Source organism: Tauraco erythrolophus, chromosome 6, assembly GCF_009769465.1.
Source record: "Tauraco erythrolophus isolate bTauEry1 chromosome 6, bTauEry1.pri, whole genome shotgun sequence".
NCBI lineage: Eukaryota > Metazoa > Chordata > Aves > Musophagiformes > Musophagidae > Tauraco > Tauraco erythrolophus.
Window position 1 is genome coordinate 70,836,652 of NC_141470.1, and position 18,179 is coordinate 70,854,830.

General features: G+C 54.4%; 1 protein-coding gene across 3 annotated transcripts in view; it reads left to right on the forward strand.

Annotated features, from left to right (window-relative positions):
• The first annotated feature begins 2,796 nt into the window (after nucleotides 1–2,796).
• The window catches only part of NIN (ninein), a 56,111-nt gene continuing 40,728 nt past the window's right edge, over nucleotides 2,797–18,179 (forward strand). For all 3 annotated transcript variants that reach the window (XM_086613145.1, XM_086613146.1, XM_086613147.1), the window contains exons 1-3: nucleotides 2,797–2,979; nucleotides 8,834–8,915; nucleotides 16,424–16,593. In XM_086613145.1, the coding sequence (XP_086469271.1) occupies nucleotides 2,797–2,979; nucleotides 8,834–8,915; nucleotides 16,424–16,593 (435 nt within the window). The remainder of the gene's footprint in view (nucleotides 2,980–8,833; nucleotides 8,916–16,423; nucleotides 16,594–18,179) is intronic.

Below are 18,179 nucleotides of genomic sequence, written 5' to 3' on the forward strand. Positions count from 1 at the left end.
ACTGCTGGGTGATGCCAGGCAGCCTCGTCAGGTAGGACGGTTAGGTGGTTGGGTTGTGTGGTTTTGTGTTGTGTTTTTTTTCTTCTCTCTCAAAGCGCTGCTGAATAATTCAGCCAGGAGTAGGCATCTTGGGTCACCTTGCGCAGCCGGCTGCGTGCCGGAGCCGGCTTCCTAAGATGGAGGTTGTGCAGGATGCGTGCGGGATCATCTCACTGCCGGCAGCTTGCTGTCGTTGACTGACTGCAGGTAGGGGAAGAGTGTTGCCCTTCTTTCTTTATTTCCGATGCTTTTTATGCTGGAAAACATGAAATCCCCTCCTCATGCTGCGCAGGGGTGGCTGGGTTTCACTGAGCTGGTGCGGAGCCCGGTGAGCTCCAACCATCCCTTGCCGTGGGGACACGTGGGGCTGCTGGGGACACCGTGCCCTCACCAAAAACTCACATGGGCCGTAGGGCAGGTCTAGCCCCAGGCAGGGACCACGCACCTGATGCTCTTCCCCTTTGGGGATTGTATTTTTCTTGCTGGTTTTATGGGCTCCCCCGTGCCTCTTCCCTTAGCCCATCCGGACTCATCCGGCATGTTTTTGGGGCTGCCTGCTGGAATGGCACCAACCAGGGGTGACCCCAATACTCCAGCAGCGCGGGTGCCCGGGGACACGTTGGGAGGTGGCATTTAGCTCTCTGTACTGTCTAACTGGGGAAACTGGTTCTGGTAGTGTGGAAGAAGGGTCAGATGTTGGTGAGGTCTCTGGGATGCAGGAGGTGGGTGACCCTTGAAGATAAGAAGCTCAAAAATGCTTGGAAAGCTCCATGGGTTGGAGTTGCCTTTGCTGCAGGCTCAGCTGTGAGTTTTGGGGCTGCCAGGGTGTATGGTCGGGGCGGGCAGGGCTCTACTGATGCTGGTACCCAGCAGCAGTCATGATCGAGCCCTACATGTGCTGAACTGTGAGTGCAGGTGGGAAATAGGTTTTCTAGCATGAGAATGGAAACTAGTTTGCTGCTTTCCTTCTACTTGCAGACACCTGAGTTTTCGGGTGCTGGCTCCTCCTTTGCACCCTGGGTGCATCTGCACCCTCGCTCCTCCCTGCAGCGCTTGGATGCTTTGCCAGAGCAGCTCAAGGGGCATCTGGAGGGGGGAAAATATCAGGGATATGGAGGGTGCGAGGGTCAGGTAGAGCAATGGGGATGGGGAAGGGTTGCATCTGCACTCTCGAGGTCTGGTGATGCCGCTGTCCTTGCCCGTGTCGGTGCGGGAGGAAGGACAGCCGGGCTGGGCTATTTCTGTCCTTGTGCGCCACTTGGCACCAGCCCTGCGTCCCTCGGCAGGCGCGGGAGCCCAATGCCGCTCTGCTTTGACATCTGCTCCTGTGGTCAGTGACATCAAGGGCATCTGCTCCAGAGATTTCCCAGTTATCCAGCCGTCTTGGTGGGACGGGTTTTCTGATTGCCCCTCTGCCGCCTGGCGCTCGTGTGAGCTGATGCAGCAGCTCACGATGCTCTTGAGGACCAGCACATTCCTCGAGGCTGTGGTGATGGGCAGGGAGGTGAAATCAATCTGCACCTTGCAGTCAGGGCAGCTCCGCTTATTCTGGGATGCCGGTGAGCAGTGCCAGTGCCAGGCAGCCGCAGCAAAATTCCCAGGGAAGCCTGACTGGCGCTGGGTGATGGTCTGAGGCCAAGCATCCCAGGGTGCTCAGTTGCACCCTTGGGGCGCGGGGTGCCAGCAGTGCCCGTTGCCACTCGTGCGCTGTGGTGATGATGGGCTGCGGTGCCTATTGTGCCCCCAGGGTGGTGGCACGTCCCCTGTGCTCGCCATGCATGCCAAGGCTGTGTGGTGGCACTGGGTTACGCCGCTGTTGCCCCGAGCTGTGGGGAGCCCCGTGGCCAGGCTGGGTAAACAGATGCCAACCAAATCCTTCATTTCGGACAGGAAATTTCCTTCCTTGCTCCCCTGCCAAAACAGCTCCTGGGTCTGCGATGCTCTGGGTAATGATGGGATGAGAGAGATGAAAAATTGTTGACTGGGAGGGGGGGATGAAGCCTGAAGGAGAGCAGTGCAGTATGTGCCACGGGACTGGGCAGAGATGGAGGGGGACGTGTCCTCCCAGGCACACGGCACCGGGTGGCTTTGTGCTGGAGCCGCAGAGGAAAGCAGAGATGCTGCACGCTGGCATCAACAGGGCTGACAGTGCGTTGGGGCTCCCTGCACTGGGGCCAGCATAAAAAGAAATGTTTTTGGCACAGGGATGTGTTGTGTGTTCATGGAGGGGGGTGTGAATGGTCGCTGGGCCTGAAGCATTCAGGATGCAGGGAGAGGTGGTGGTTGAGATCTCCTGCCCTCCCCTGCGCAGGCAGAGCCCCAGGCTTTGCTCCCTGCCACTGGGATCATTGTTTACCTCCTCATTGAGGTGGATAAAGCATCACCTGCGACACCTGGGAACTGGCAAAGCTCAAGGGAACAATTTTTCCCTGTGGCTGCTCCAGCTGAGCTAAATGAGCTGCCTGCGGAGCCAGCGCAAGGTGGCAGGTAGGGACGTGCCACCCGGGCTGTCCCCACCCTGCAAGTTTGGCCCTGCAGGCGCTTTTTTCCCCTTGGTCTTTCTGCTGGGTGACTTCTGGCTTCTCCCCGTGGGATGGGAGAAGCTGGAGCAGTGGTAGAGCACCAGGTTCACTTAAGGCAAACAAAACCCACAGCAAACGGCCCCTGTGCCAGCGCTTGGGGCTTTCAGCTTTGTGTGCCATGGTCAATGCTCACCGGTCCTGTCTCTCCCTGCAGGTGAGCGTGGCAGGCTATGGGATGGATGAAGCTGAGCAGGACCAGTATGAAGCTCGCCTCAAGGAGCTCTTCGACAGCTTCGACAGCACGGGCACGGGGTCCCTGGGGCAGGAGGAGCTCACCGACCTCTGCCACATGCTGCACCTGGAGGAGGTGGCCCCGGCGCTGCAGCAGACCCTCCTCCAAGGCAACCTCCTAGGCAGGGTAAGGCTGGGGGGGTGGTGGGGGGCGATGGGGAGGTCTGGGGCTTGGGGGCAAGGCAGTGCTGGGCAGCTGCTCCTGCGCACGTGGGAGGGTGGTGAAAAGAGGCTGAATGTCTGTAATTTGTGCATGTCCATCATTGAGGCTGTGGGGCTGGAGGACTTGCCTGGGTTATCTTAAGCTGGAGTTAAACTGGTGGGGCCACATGTAGTCATGAACGTTTTTCTGAAGTAGAGAATGTCATCCAACTCCAGTGGTCGCTGGCTGAGCCGCCTTTGGCCATGTTACCTGGTGTCGGTGTCTACTGGCAGCTGTGGTTATTGCAGACCCATCTTGGGTAGGTTTTGGGGGTCAAATGGCTCCTTTCTTTTGCGGGGCTGCAGCGTCCCACCAGCCTGTAGCAGGGAGCTGTGGCTGGTGAGCACACTGTGCTTTCCAAAGCCCTTTTTTTCAGTTGTGGTTGTACCTTTATAGGGTTAAATGCCAGGGTGTTGAGTGCAAACTGCTTGCCCTTGGGGACCTTCATGTTCAGCATAGATGTCCTTGTGCTCCTGCGCTCCCTCTTCCCCAGCACGCCGTGCTTGGTGCACGACGCATGCTTCCTTCAAAATCACCCTGAAATCCCATCGCTGCTCATCAAAAATCAGAAAACACGGAGCAAGGCAGCCAGGGCTATCGATAGGCACGAGCTAAGCAGCCGTCCCAACTCCAGTTTCCTATCAAACTGCACTTTGCACGTAACAAAATAATTCCTTTAATGAACAAAAGCCTCCTCTTCCTCACCCGGAGGCCGTAGCTCTTCCACTGACAGCGAGCAGTGCTGGTACGGGAGCAGGGATGAATCCAGGCAGAGGTTTCTGACCTTTGGAGTTGCAGGGTGGCATTTGCTCGAGCGCCGGAGACTTTCCGTGCTATTCGGCCGTCTTGAGCTTACACTACAAGGGTGTGTAGTGATAGGATAAGGGGCAATGGATTTAAACTGAAAGAGGGGAGATTTAGGTTAGATATAAGAAAGAAATTCTTTACATTGAGGGTGGTGAGGCATTGGAACAGGTTGCCCAGAGAAGTTGTGGCTGCCCCATCCGTGGAAGTGTTCAAGGCCAGGTGGGATGAGGCTTTGGGCAACCTGGTGTAGTGGAGGGTGTCCCTGCCCATGGCAGGGGGGTTGGAACTGGGTGATCTTTAAGGTCCCTTCCAACCCTAACCATTCTATGATTCCGCTGCTCGGGTGCTGTTACCTGGCTCTGTCCCTCGCAGGATGGTGGGATAGAGCGCAAGGAAGAGCAGTACTGAGGAGGTGGGTGTCACAGCCGGTCTGGGCTGTAAAGCACCAGTGCACTGGTGCACCAGTGAAATGCAGTAAACGCTCAGCCCGACAGCACCAAAAAGCCCCTGCTAAAGCATCCCGAGTGCTGGGTCACGCTCGCCCTATCCCAGCCAGGAGCTCTGTCCCTCCGAGCTGTCCCAGGGCACGAGGCATCCCAAGGAGCATTTTTATTTCATTCCCCCTCTTTATTTTTTGAGGACAGCTCTCGCTTACAACCCACGACTTGAACACCGGAGTGATCTTTGTCTCCTGTGTTTCCTCCCGGTTTCCCGGTGTTTGTCCTCGTTAGCAGCGGCCCAATTTAATAGCTATTGAATCCTCTGGGTTTCCTAGGGAGCTCGTCGGGAGAACAGCAGCAAACACGTTGCTCCCCGAGCTCAGGCTTCTTGCACCTGCCCTGCAGATGGTCCCTCCCGGCGGTGGGAGCAGCCTTTGTTCGCCTGGGCTGGGTTTTATGGGAGGGCACTGGGGAGGGGGCAGCGTTTTGTTTGCCGAGGGGCGACTCGGCGAGGCCACGTGCTTGCTTTTGTGCCGGGGGGCTCCGCTCCGGGGATGGATGTGCCGCCATGGGGCTGCTGGGCTGGTGGCCCAGTGAGGGGCTGCGTGTGCTGCATCCCCCTGCCCCGAGCGATGCTTTGGGGATTAACAGGGATGTGCTACCACCGGGGTCCAGCAAGGCTGTGTAAATCCTGCCCTGGCTCATGGCAGAGCCAAACCACCCCAGAAGAGCTTTCCTCATGGCGTTGCGTGCGGAGGCGATGCTCGCGGCGATTCCTGGGATTCCTTGGGAAGGTCGTTTCCCCGGGCCCCTCGTGGGACAGAGAGGATGCGTGCAGCCGTGCCCTGCTCCTCTGGCCTCCGAGAAGCAGCTTAATTAGCCATCTCGGGGACAGTGTGGCACCAGCAGCCATGGGCCACAATGGTGACTGTGGTTATGTGATTCGTAGGGATGGGGGTAAGTCGGGCACCTCCGAGGACTGTCCTTCGTGGCTGTCCTCAGAGAGGGACACCGGGGAGTTCAGGTTTCACCGTGCCCCTGCGGCAAGGGCACTGCGGCGTGGGGTTTTGCTCGTCAGCTCCCTTCAATGCTTTGGCTGGTGACCTCCTGCAAACATACTCCCTCGGAGCCCGCTGTGATGCTGCTCCCCTTATTGCTGCACCGTTGCAAGGTTGCCCCGTTCTTGCGTCTTCCTCACCTGGCGTTTCCCTCTGCAACCTCCTGGCTGTTGCTGCTGGAGTTTGCAAGCAAGGATAGGGCTTTGGGAAAAGAACTCTGCTCAAAGATGAAGGAGAGGGAGCTGGAAGGAGCCACCGATGCTGGTTGGCCCCAGAGGGACCAGGGTTACTGCTTTGCATTGCAGGGACAAAGAGGGAGAAGCAGCAGGCAGCGTGGCACATGCATGCTTTCTTTCTAGTGCTAATAAGTCACAGCTTCACGGGAAACTTGCTTTAAAGCAGGCGTCAAGATTTCTCAGAGGTGCTGGGGTGGCTCAGCAGCCAGCAGCTCGGCTGGGCCCTGATCTCTGGGGGGAAGCTGGGCTGGGCTGGCCAGGTCTGTGTGGCACAGGAGGCTTGTCTGCCTCTGATTTACTTGTTCTGGGAAAATTCTCCTCGCCAGGGACTTAATGTGCCCCCAGTGCTGTGCAGAGCCCTGGTCTCGCTTTGGGGTTTGCAGGAACATGTGTCGTGACCCTGATCCACGTCTCTGGGTGGGCATGGACGCACGCCCTGCCGTTGCCTCCCAAACTCTTCCGTGTTCCAGGTGGTTTGGATCAGCCCTTGAGTTGCTGTTTGAGGCTCTTGTGAGCAGATGCACATGTTGGTGCTCCCAAAATACCCCAAATTCAGCTGAGCACATTGAAAAAAGCATTAAACTTTAAATACCCCAACACTGTTTTGCTGTGGTATGCTTTTTCTGTCTTGGGTTTGTAAAGTTTTTGGGTTGCCTTGAATGTCTGAGGCTGTTTTCCAGAAGAGGACGGTGTTTTGTGCAATGCTGCTGCAGTTAGTGCTCTCCTCCCCAGAGCTGTCCAGGCCCGTCCTTTTGCTGGGAGTATCCTCTAAGCAAAATCCAAAGGCTATTGCTGCAGACTTGTGCTTGCCCACATGGGACCCCACAGCCTCCGTGGCATGGGCTGTCCAGGCAGGATGAGACCCTCCATCACAGCACGTGGATGCTGGAGGTGTGTGGATACTGAGGACGTGCACGTGGGGTGACCTGGGCACTGCCTGCTCCGTATCTCCCGCGGATGCGCATCCCTGCTGCGTGCACACTGGCATTTAAATTGGGTGGGGATACAGGAGGAGGACGTTGCTGGGGAGCAGTGGTGAAGGATTGCTTTCTTTAAAACATGAGATCTTGCAGCGTTTGGGGCTTTGCTGTCCCACGGGCTGCCTCGCCAGCTCTAATTTTATCAGTTGCATTTCTCCAACTCTTTAAGTACTCTTTGTGTACAGACACGCAGCATCCAAGGTCAAACGTGCACCGTGAACATACACTGTTTTTTCTGGTTATCTGGATGGGCCAGAGGTTTCCCTAAAGGAAAACATCCCCCCCTCTGCCAGCTTGGGCTGCATCCCCAGAGTTGGGTGCTGCCGCTCCGAAGGCGCTGCGGGACCCTCCGAGCCTGTGCGGGCGCTCGCTGTCGTGTCCCTGCGCTGCCGCTTTGCGTTTTAAATCCTGCTGCGCAGCCGCCCGCGGCGCTGGCACGGAGGGCTGGAGGATGGCCACCTCCTGCCCCGCAGCCTAATCTTCTCTGGGCTCCTTTGGACATCGTGGTCATGGTAAAATCGCTCTGTGGCCTCGACGCCGGAGCCATCTGTCCCGCACGCAGCTGCGGCTGTGAGGACTCAGCCCCCCCGCCCCTTCTTCCTTCCTCCCCTTCGTTAGTGCTTCTTGGCAAACATGAGTCATGGGGCTCGTTAGGCAGAGCAAGGTACGTGTCGGGTCTCTCTGCACCTGCCTGGGTGGTTTTGCTCTGCCCTCTCATTCAGTGTGTTTGCACGAGTGATGCAAAGTGATTTTTATTTTATTTTCTTGCTGTTGTGAGATCCCATCTGAAGCTGGCTCCGGCACCCATCCAAGGGACCCGCTCTGTCTGTCCCTGCGGCTCTCGTCACCGTTCCCTTCCAGAGAAGATCCCGTGGGGAGGGGACATGTTATTTGAACACCCTCATCTTTTATTCATCCTCATTTAGTCTAAATGTCAAGTTTTTAATCAGGCGAGTTCTCCGATCTCTGTAAACTGTCCTTTTGAAGTGCACCAGTGTTTGGAGATGAACGGCAGCAATTAGTATTCAGATGAAGGCATCCCTGACAAGTTTCTTTGCTGAACATATTTCTAACTGTTTAATTACTCGGGGAGCCCGTGTTTACAACCACAGGGGTGATTTGCAGTGCCTGAGCTGCGCTACGAGGTGCTCCCTGGCACGGGGGTCTCATGGCTCCGCTCTCATCCCCCACCTGCCGGGGAGCATATTGCTCTTTTTTGGGCTGGCTTGACCCCGAGAACGAGCTGGCAAACTTCAGACCTGAACTTGGCTGCTTGTGCCTCCCCCAGCAGCATTAAAATCCTGTCCAGCTGCGGCCTCCTGCCCTTCAGATTGGCAGCGATCGACTCCACCGACAAGAGCGGCATTGGGGGGGGGGGGGGGGGAGTCTTTAAATGTGAAATCTCTTGTTCAATGCTAAAAATTCTCCTAAGATTTATTTAGCCAAAAGAAACGGCAGCAGCCAGCTCTGCCTCGCCGCTGACCCATGTCAAATAGCTTCGCCAGCTGTCCCTGGGTTTCCGTCCCCCGCGGCTGGAATTGCTGACATTCCCGGCGCGGCTGTGAAGGATGCTCCAGCCCCTTTGCAACTGTTCGTGGTGAGGCAGAAGGCTTTCCAGGAAGACGCAGATGGAAAAGGGGGAAGGGGGGAGATGCAAACCCTCATCCCTCCTGGTTTTTCCCATAGCCACGCTTCAGACCTAGTATTTCCAGTCCAGCCCTCGTGGAGCGGCAGCAGGCAGGAGCCAGGGCAGGGCTGTCCTGGAAGGAGTGTGACTTTCTGCCATCCGCTTCGGAAAGTCTTTTCTGGAGCTTAATTAAGGCAGTGGAGCACTTCCACAATGAGTATCTCTCCACTGGTCAGAACTGGTATCCTTCTGTAGGAGCTACTGACCCTGGCCAGGGCGTCTGAAGCGATGGAGATGCTCCCTGGGACTCTGAATGTATTATTTTGGCTTCTTGCTTGGTGGAAAAACCCAACTAGTGCAGTAAAGCAGAGACTTTGGGTCGTTGTGATGACACCCATTTTTTTCACATGTTCAAAGACGCAGGCTGTGTCTTCGTGTTACTAGTTCTTACTTCCCCAGGCCCCAAAACTGCCTGAACCGAGGTTCATCCATGCCTCTTGCCAAGGCTCTCAGCTCAGTGTGGTGGTCTGAGAAGTTTCCATTGCTGTCCCTCTTCCTGCTGCATTATTTGCTTGATATTTAACCCTCAGCACCAGTTGACTTCCTCGTTTCTTCTTTTTCTTTCCCACAGGTCCACTTTGACCAATTTAAAGAAGCACTTATCCTCATTTTATCCAGAACCCTATCAAATGAAGAGCACTTCCAAGAACCAGGTAAATACCAAAATTATCTAAAATAGTACGTTTTCTTTGGCAAAGCAGACGTTGGTGTCTCTCACAGAGGAACTTGGAAGAGAAAGTGCTCTTTAGGTGCTGAGATAAGCCCTTCTGCTTGGATGCCCAGACCTAGGGAGAAGGGAGAGTTAAGTTCTGTTGTGGAGCCTTGTACAAAAACATTTTCTGAGCTTATTAGATATTTATATCCCATTACCATGATCTAAATGCCCAGAGAGGCACGTGAGGTCTGCATATAGACAGCTAACTGCTGTCTGTATCACTGCTTTGGATGCTCAAGATGTCCCATGGCTGCTAAATGGGCTGAGGTCTCTATCCAACAAGGCTTCTAGTGGCCAGGGATGCTTTTGGAGCTCTCCAGCTGTGGGAGATAGTTCTGGGCAGGCAATCAAATGGCTGCTTTAATGCTGCTGGTGCTTTTTTTTCCCAGCTGGGGCTGGCACATCCCCTCGCCCTCCCCTCGAGTGCTTCAGGGCTTGCTGCCAGCCCAGCCCGGAGGTGGTACGAGCCTGGCGCAGGCACGGAAGCCCCGGCTGGGCAGGAGGGTTTGTGAGCTCTGTCTCCAGGGAGCCTCTGCTCCGGGCTGAGCCGGCGGCAGCCCCGGCAGCCAGTGCGCTCCTGCCCAGGATCTGTCTCGGGGGACAGCAGTGCCTTACTGGCACTGGAAATCCTGTGCTGGCTTTGGATGCTGCCCTGGTTTTGGGAAGGTTATAAGGGGAAGATCTCTGCAAGAACCTCTCCTGGAGATGGGCTGCTGGACGCAGAAATACTGCTCCTGCCTAGTGCTGATTTTTGTCTTTTTTAAAGTTTCGTTGTGTCTGAGATGAGCGGGGTGAGCTCGGTCCCGTAGGAAGCTACTCCGAGGTGTCTGTGTTTCTCCCAGGGGACAGTCAGTCTGGCCCAAAGATGCTTCTGAACAAGATGAACCCCCTGACAAACCAGGCTGGGGCTGGTCAGGGAAAGCAGTGGGTGCTATGAGTCCTCACTGTCCTGTTTTCTCCTTCCCTTTGTTTCAGCATCCCTTGAAAATGTGGAGTTTTAGACTTTTTAGGGTCACAGCTTTGGTTTGCCTCCCCTGGTGTGTGGGGGGCTGGTGGGGCTGGGAGCCCTGGGGAGGTGTGGGGCCAGGGCTGAGCCCCTGCAGCTCCAGCTGGAGCGGGGGGCCAAGGTCTGCCTGGTGTCACACCTGTATGTAAATCCCTAATCCTGCCTTCGGAGCAGCAGGGATGTGAAATCCCCAAAGGAGAGAACAGCTTAGTAAAGGGAGGAGAGGAGAAACTCCAAGTTTCCTCTCCTGGAGCATCTATCTCAGCTGGAGCATCCTGTGCTCAAGAGTGCAGCCAGTTAGCAAAACAACAACTTTTCCCCCTTAAATATGCTGCAAAACCCGCAGGGCCCAAGAGATGCAATTGATGGAATATTTTTTTTTTATTTTTCTTTTTTCCCACCCCTCGTTTCCAAAGCTCTCAATGCTTAGAGGGAGATGAGTGATGACAGCTCTTGCACCTGGCGACCCTTAATGAAGTTTTCCTGTGGGTCGGTGGGTGCTCAGGGGTGAGGGGGGAGCCTCACCAGTGCCGGGCAAGGGATCAGGTCTGCTGCAATCCCTTCCAGCCCCTTGGAGAGGAGCTGGCACGGAGCGGGAAGCAGCCCCTGTGAACCAGAACTAATCCAGCGCTCTGCATTTATTGGGGAATCATATGGCTGAGAAGCTCTAGCTTGATTTAAATATAAATAAATCTTCTAGAAAGGGCTAAATTGGGGGTTATTGCAGGGGAAATGACAAACGCAGCCGGCGAGAGGCTGCGTTGGAAGCGGAGAGCCCTCCTTGGGGACACGTTTGTCAACCGGGTTTTACATGGCAGGTAATCAAAGGGCACGGGGTGCAGGTAGGCAGCCTGCGCCCCGCAGCCCTGGGAGGCATTTATTTTTAATGTGTTTTGACAGGTCGGTTAACGCCAAAGTCTTTGCTTCTTTTTAATTTAGATCAAACTCGAGATTTGGAGAATGAGCTGCTTTGTGCTGTTGGTGTCAAACTGTCGGTGACTGGGGAACTGCTGGTGTTACAGCCTGCCCCGGGCTTGGGAAAAAATTGAGTTAAGAGCTCCAAATTGTATCAGTTAAATGAAAATTTAATTTGGGGAGGGGGCGGGGAAGGGGGGAAGGCACAGATTTTAAGGCTGTTTGCTGCATCTGCAGTGTTTGCTCTGCAGGGAAGAAGCCGTGTGCCTTGATGCTGTGGTTTTACGGGGGGATTTGGGTGATGGGGAGGTTCCTTGGGTCTGTGAGCAGCTGGAGGGCTTGTCTTTGCTTTCCAAACCAGCTGCTCCCCTGCACCCCCAGGCAGCCTGTGCCACGTGAGGGGACCTGGCAGCAATGCCATCCCAGTGGGTGCAGCATGGGACAGCTCGGCGTGAGGACGGAGCAGCCCCTGGGGTCCCAGCGGGATCCCCAGGCTGGGGACACGGAACCAAAACTGCCGTGGGATGCAGAAGCAGTTCCTGCAGAAGTGACTGATGGGGATTTCCCTGCTTTTAGGGGGGAAGCAGCAGATAGGAGAGGCACTCAGGCTTGCAGAGAGCAGCTGATATATATTTTTTTCTCTTCTTGGCCAAGAAGCTGAATTCCCTTTCCAAAGGGACGACTGGCAGGGAGGATAGTTCTGGCAGGCTGTGGGCACTTTGCCTGGGAAATCAGCCCTGAAAACCAAGGCAGGCTGAGTTCCCAGCCTCGAGGACATCGGTGTGGGGACACAGACCCAACTGCGAACCAGGGCATCAGCTGGGCAAACCCCAGCGCTGCCGGGAAGTGCTGCAGCTGGGCAGAGGAATGGGACAAGCTGAAAAAGGCTTAAATATGTCTTGGAAAAAAAAAAAAACAAAACAGTTATGTGGGTGATTGGAGGGGGGTATGGAATAATCAGGGGTTTTTTCCCTCCCCATGATGGCAAATAAGAAGTCAGCTCTGTGCATTGGAAGCCTGGTAGGGAGGGATTACCAGGGTGGAGCGCAGGATTACGGGAACACCCAGGACAAATTAAAGAGCAGCTTGACGCCATCCTGCCTGTGGTCACTAGGGATTGTTGGGTGGGTTGGTGGTTTGTGGTTTTTTTTTTTTTCTTCCCAGCACAGGGAGACAACAGAACTGCCCTCCCAGAGAGGAGCTGGTGGGGATGATGCCTTTGCAGGAATCCCATCCATGGGGGAAAAGGTTGCCCACGTGGCTGCAAAGGTCTGGCACCTGCTCTGCAGGCAGACCTGGGTGGGGACGCACATAAAATGGGTGCTGTGTCCGAGCAGGGGTGATTTAGGCACAGGCAATGCCTCTGGGCCAAAATACATTGATTTTTCGGGGGGGAGGGGGGCTGTGGTGACCCAGCCACTGCTCCTCTCCACTTCAGTTGCTGAGCCCAAAGTGTGAAACGGGGACCAGGAGGAGTTTAGATGTACCTGGTGTCTCGGGGGATTAGGATTTAGCAGATCCCAGCTGCGGTAGGCTGGCTGCCTCCACGGAGGATCCCTCCATTCCAAATCTTAAGCAGCCAAGAAATTAATTTCGCCTCTAAATGCTGGGGTGAGGGTTTTCCTCCTCTAAACCCCCTTTTGTCTGCGCTCGATGGCTTTGATGCTGGGCCCAGGAAAATGCTGCTCGCCATCGAGGGGAGCCCCCCCCCTCTGCTTCTCCCCAGCATCTGAGGGCAGAGCAGGATTTTGAAATGACTTATCTAGTGCAGAAAGGCAGAAAATCAAGTGTAAATCTCGAACCATGGAGACGTTTAACTGCCGAGATGAATTGGAGGGGAGTGAGCCAGGGAATTGATGGCCGCTGTCTGTAGCGCTTCAATCAGGGGGTGGTTCTTGTGAAAAGCAGATTTAAGGTTAGGTGGGTTTTTTTCCAGGGGGCATTTTGGGGGCCACAAACCCCCAGGTAGCGGGGCAGGGAGGCGAGAGGCTCGTGCTCTGGGCAGCTCCTGCTCTTACCCCCAGCCCAGAGGCAGCTCAGGGGGGTTAGACCGGACCCCGGTGTCTAATTAGGCGCCAACTCCGGAGTGTGTGTTTTACTAAGCCGGCGCGTTGCCGAGGGCTGTAGGAAGCAGGGAGGGTTCGACCTATTTTCTTTTTTCTCTTTGTTTTTTTTTCCCCTTCTTGGGAGCTTGTCAGCCGCACAATAGCAAGGGTTTCGGAGGAGCAGCATCTCACCCTGCTGCTGGTGCAGGAGGAGGTACCAGCGGTCAGACTCGGGTGAGAGCAGCCTCCTCTCGCTGTTCAATACAGGGTATATTTTAGTGTTTGGGATAAATAGCACACAGGGCTGTCTCGTGGGCATCTACCTCACTGCAAGTGTTGATTTTGATGTCTCCCTCCCGTTTCCTTATGTGCCTTTGAAGGCACGTGCGGATGGAGCAGCTCATTCCATCCTTCCTCATCAGTTTTGGCTGGAGATGAGAAACTCGGGTCAGCTTGTCGGTGAACTTTCTGCACTCGGGGAGCACAGGGTTGCTGCTTTTTGCTGGCACATGTGCTCGGATTTCCCTAAATCTTGAGGGTGGTGGGAGCATCAAGGGCACTGGCTGCTGTGCTGGGGTTTGGATTGGGAAAGCAGGAGGGTGGAGGGGCTTAGGGGATGCCGCACATATGAGAGGTATCTGTGCACACCTGGTCCAGAGGTGATGGTGCACGGCGCTGTCTGCAAGGAGACGGATCCATACTCTCAGGGATGGGGCTGCAGGATGCGGTCCCTTATGCTGGTGCGGTGCCCATGGCCCCGTAACACGAGGGCTTTGTTTTGCACCGTGCACCCAGCAGCCAACGGCACGAAGGTGCACGGGGGCTTGCAGGGGAAGAGCTGTAACCCGGTGTTAACCAAAGCACCCTGGCTCTGGAAACAGGATTTCAGGGTGCCCGAACTGGGATCGCCTTGATAGCTGGGCTTGGGCTTAGCCTGTTTCAAAGTCGGAGCTTTTGAAGGCAGGAGCAAACTTTCTGCTCTTCTCAAACCATGCAGGGTCACGTTTCCCTGCCAGGGCTGTTCTCAGGCTTCACAATTTTTTTTTAATTGCAAAGGAAAAATAAGGACACCCAGGTGCTCAGACCAGAGAGGGGAGAGATCAGCTGCCAGCCCTCAAATGCTTAAAACACAAAAGTAGGAAGATGCTCCTATTTCCCGGCTGGCTTTTAAAGCACTTGCAGGGAGGCATGGCATGAAGGCAGCAGTGTTTCCATGGATGGCTGGATTTTCAGCTGCAGCAGGGGTTAAACACGCTGTTGGTGAGGGGTTGGAAACAGAACTCTTCTGAGCATTGGGAAATCCAGAAGGAAATTTAGCCATAGCTTCATTATTGCTAAATTACGGCTTCTTTTTCCCCCACATCTTTCCAAAGACAGATGGGCGCAGAGGTGCGTTTCTGTCTTAGAGGAGGAAAAATTATTTCTAAAAAAAAAAAAAGAAACAAACCAACAACAAAGCCCCTCAGCCTTCTTCTGCAAGGGCGGGGGAGATGGCAGGGAGAAAATAAATGGGTGGATGAGTAGCCACAAATATTAGCATTTCAGAGAGAGCTGCTTGATGGAGATTGTTCACCACCGGGCAGGCTTTAATAGGAGTGATAAGGTTTGCTTTTGTTCCCGGGCTCTTACTTAATCAGCCTGTCTCGTTGTGATTTTTTTTTTTTTTCTATTGGCACACTTCATCACACAACTTTCATGTGCGAGTCCCAGCTGCAGCAAATCTTGTTAAAATGGCCTTGTTCAAACACGGGCGCCGGGTTTGTTCCCTAGAGCTGCAATATGGATGGATGGAGTGCAAGGCTGGAGGAATCAAAGGGCTCCTAGTCCTGTGTATTTTATAATTCATTGCATAGCTAAGTTGCAGAATATTTTTCCTCTAACAAGCTTGAAGCCTTCTTCCATATCTGAAGGAATATTATCCGAGGAGGCATTTGGGCAGGGAGGGGTTTAGAGACCTGCTGCTTTCTGTGTACCGTTTGTCAATGATTGAACAGCATCCCTGTGCCTTATTAGTATTGCCCTCTTGAATTTATTTTGGGCCAGAGCGCTCTGCAAATAAAATTTTGAAAAGCTGCTGCTCCTGTCGCTGCCTCGGCGCGCTGCAAGTGGCAGAAAATCAAGATGATCAAGTCCTGGGGGGGTTTCGATGGTCAGGTTAGCAACCACCGAAACAAAGCGTGGCGGAGAGCCTTTCCCTAATTGAATCCCTGGTTAATTTGGTCCTCTGCTTAATTTGCCCCCTGCTCCAGACGTCGGATGACTCTTGCTGAAAATAGCCCAAAACGTGCTTATTTGTTTTTCGTTTTGATCCCTGTCCCCGAGTGTTCCTGGATAATTCAGTCCCCGAAGGCAGGAGCTTGCTGCGGGAAGCTGGAGCCGGGGAACACAAGCGGAGCCACGAAGACCCCTGTAATTAGATGACGACTCCAAAAGGTTATTTATTTAGATCTTGCAGTTGGTGTTAGTTGCACAGCACAAGCTGGGACCTGCTCCGCCGTCGCCTGGATCAGCTGCTCGTGTCGGCCCCCGGGAGACGTTTGCCTCCAAACTTGCCCGATTTTTTTTTTTTTCCACACTTCTAACGGCGCCGTGATTTAAATCCGCCGAAAGCAGCGGCGGTCACCCAGGTGTCGGTGTAATCTGGAGACTTGAGCTGCCTAAGTGCAACACTGTCCCTAATTAAACCTGCCCATCGCTGGTAATGAAGATTAGTGCAAGGAGGAGAGACCTAATGGATTTTCCATCCGAGGCTGCATGTGCAAGGTTGAGTTTGTTTGTGTGTTTTGGTTTATTTTTTTTTCCCCCATCCTGTTGAGAGCAAACTTGATCTGGGAATTGGGGAAGGATTAGAAAGATAGAGCCATGATTCCACTTTGTGACAGCCTTTTTTTTTTTGGAGCAGGACCGATTCCAGCACATGAGGCCTGATACCACGGTGAGGGTTTAGAGAACTTGTCCTATGAGGAGGGGCTGAGGGAGCTGGGACTGTTTAGTCTGGAGAAGAGGAGGCTCGGGGGGACCTCATCGCTCTCTACAATTACCTGAAATTAAGTTGTAGGGAGATGGGAGTCAGTCTCTTCTCCCACGTTATGAATGACAGGATGAGAGGGAATGGCCTCAAGTTGCACCAGGGGAAATTTAGGTTGGATATCAAGAAAAATTTCTTTCCAGAGAGGGTTGTGAAGTATTGGAACAGGCTGCCCAGGGAGGTGGTGGAGTCCCCATCCCTGGAGGTGTTTAAAAACTGTGTGGATTTGGTGTTGAGGAACATGGTTTAGGGACCCTGACAGTGCATGGTTGGACTCGATGATCTTGAGGGTCTCTCTCAACCAGACGATTCTATGAGGGTAATGCTCCTGGAAAGGAATGGTGGTGGCAATTGGGTGTTTGAAATGCTACAACCAAACCAGTCCTGTGTGCTGTGAGCCTTGGCTCTGCAGAAATCACGTTACCGCTGCGTTTTGTTCTTTAATTTCACAGATTCTTCCCCAGAAGCGCAGCCCAAGTACATTAAAGGCGGCAAACGCTACGGCCGGCGGTCCCTGCCGGAGTTCCAGGAGTCGGTGGAGGACTTTGCCGAGGTGACCGTCATCGAGCCGCTGAGCGAGGAAGCGCGTCCCCCGCACGTTGTCTCCAGCGGCTGCGAGGAGGTGAGTGGGAAGGGGCCGAGCGCCGGGCTGGGCTGCACCCCCAAATGCCGCCGCACCCCGCGCCGTTCCCAGGCAGTTCGCGTGTCCTTGGGGTCATCCCAGCAAAGGCGATGGTCGCCCTCCTTGCCTGTCCCCAGGGATTAGCCCTGCCAGGTGGCACCTCCCTTGCTCCAGCCCTGAATTCCCATCCGCAGGCTGGCTGCCGTGGGAAGCCGGGGATGAGCTGGGCTCACGGCGCGGTGACGTGCGCCGGCGTCGCTGGCCTCCCCGCGCTCCTGGCCGCGGTGTGGGCCAGCAATTAAGCGAGGGCTGTAACGCTGCCTCCGTGGCTAACGAAGTGTGGGCTGGGAGCTAAGCGAGCAGAAGGAGCACGTCCTCATCCAGCAGCTCATCCGCCAGAATCCGGCCGTGGCTCCGGCAATGGGGAAGAGGGGTGGGAAGCGGCCAGCAGCTGCTTTGGGACAGTGTCCTAAATCCGTAACCACCAGCTTCTCCTTTCAGTCTTTTGCTTCTTATTTTCCCAGCAAAAAGCTCCTGTGCCAAAGGAAAAGCCCGGCAGCCCCATGTTTGCCTGCACATATACTTGCTCAAAAATCCAGATTATTTTTTTCCCCCCTGGTTTTGTGGTCAAAATGAGTGACTCTCTTTGTGCTGGTGCTTTCAACTCCAGAACCTCCTCTTGCTTCTCCAGAACAGAAAAAGAAAAGGTGACAAGTGGTTGGGTTTGATGTGCGTTAGTGTTCGGCCACCACAGCGTTTCCCTGGAGCTGGGCTCATTCCAGCCTGCCCCAGTTTGCCAAGTGTTGTTGGTTCAGTATTGTGTGTTCAGGAGCGCGCGGTGGGAGTTTTCCAGTGGGAAGGAGACGGGCTGCTGCTTTCTCCCCTCCTCTGTCTCCTGGCTTCACTTGTGCTTTCCTAGAGAGGGAGGGTGGGCTCTGTGGCCACCTGCTTAGGGGGATGCCCAACCCTGCTTGGGAAAGCAAGTGAGAAATTCCCTGTTTCCAGTGTTATTCCTATGCAGTTGAGCTTAAAAATTAAAAAAAAAAAAAAAAATCAAAGAAAAACTTTTTCACCAGATCCAGCTTCTTTACCCTGTTCTCAGCAACCTTTGTTCACCACCACGAGGATGTCCATCCATCTCCTGGTTCTGGCCATATGGGCTGCCCTGACCTTGAAATCAATGTTAATCTGCCCACGACCCCCAGGGAAGCGATGCCCTCCATAGAAGAGGCTCCTCTAATCTTACTCATCTGTTTTAGCTGTCGAGGAGGTGTGAAAGGCTAGTCTGCTCAAAAGGTCAGTCAGTTAACTCAGCTGGTACGTAACTGCGCTGTGCTCCCCGTTGGGTGCATCAGTCTCCTGGTGGGACCTCTTGTTGCACCTTTTGGGGTGGATGGGAAGGTTAACTACCTTGTAACTTGAGCAAAAATCAGGATAAATTTGTAAAAAAAACCCATTTTTCATCTTTATCGCCGTTGCTGTCTTGTCTCTAAAAGAAGATCCTTTTGGTGTGCGTAGAAGTTAGTTGCTTGAAGGCACTGGGGGCCCCGGGACTGAAACGCCGGGTGGTGTTGGAGACTCCTGAA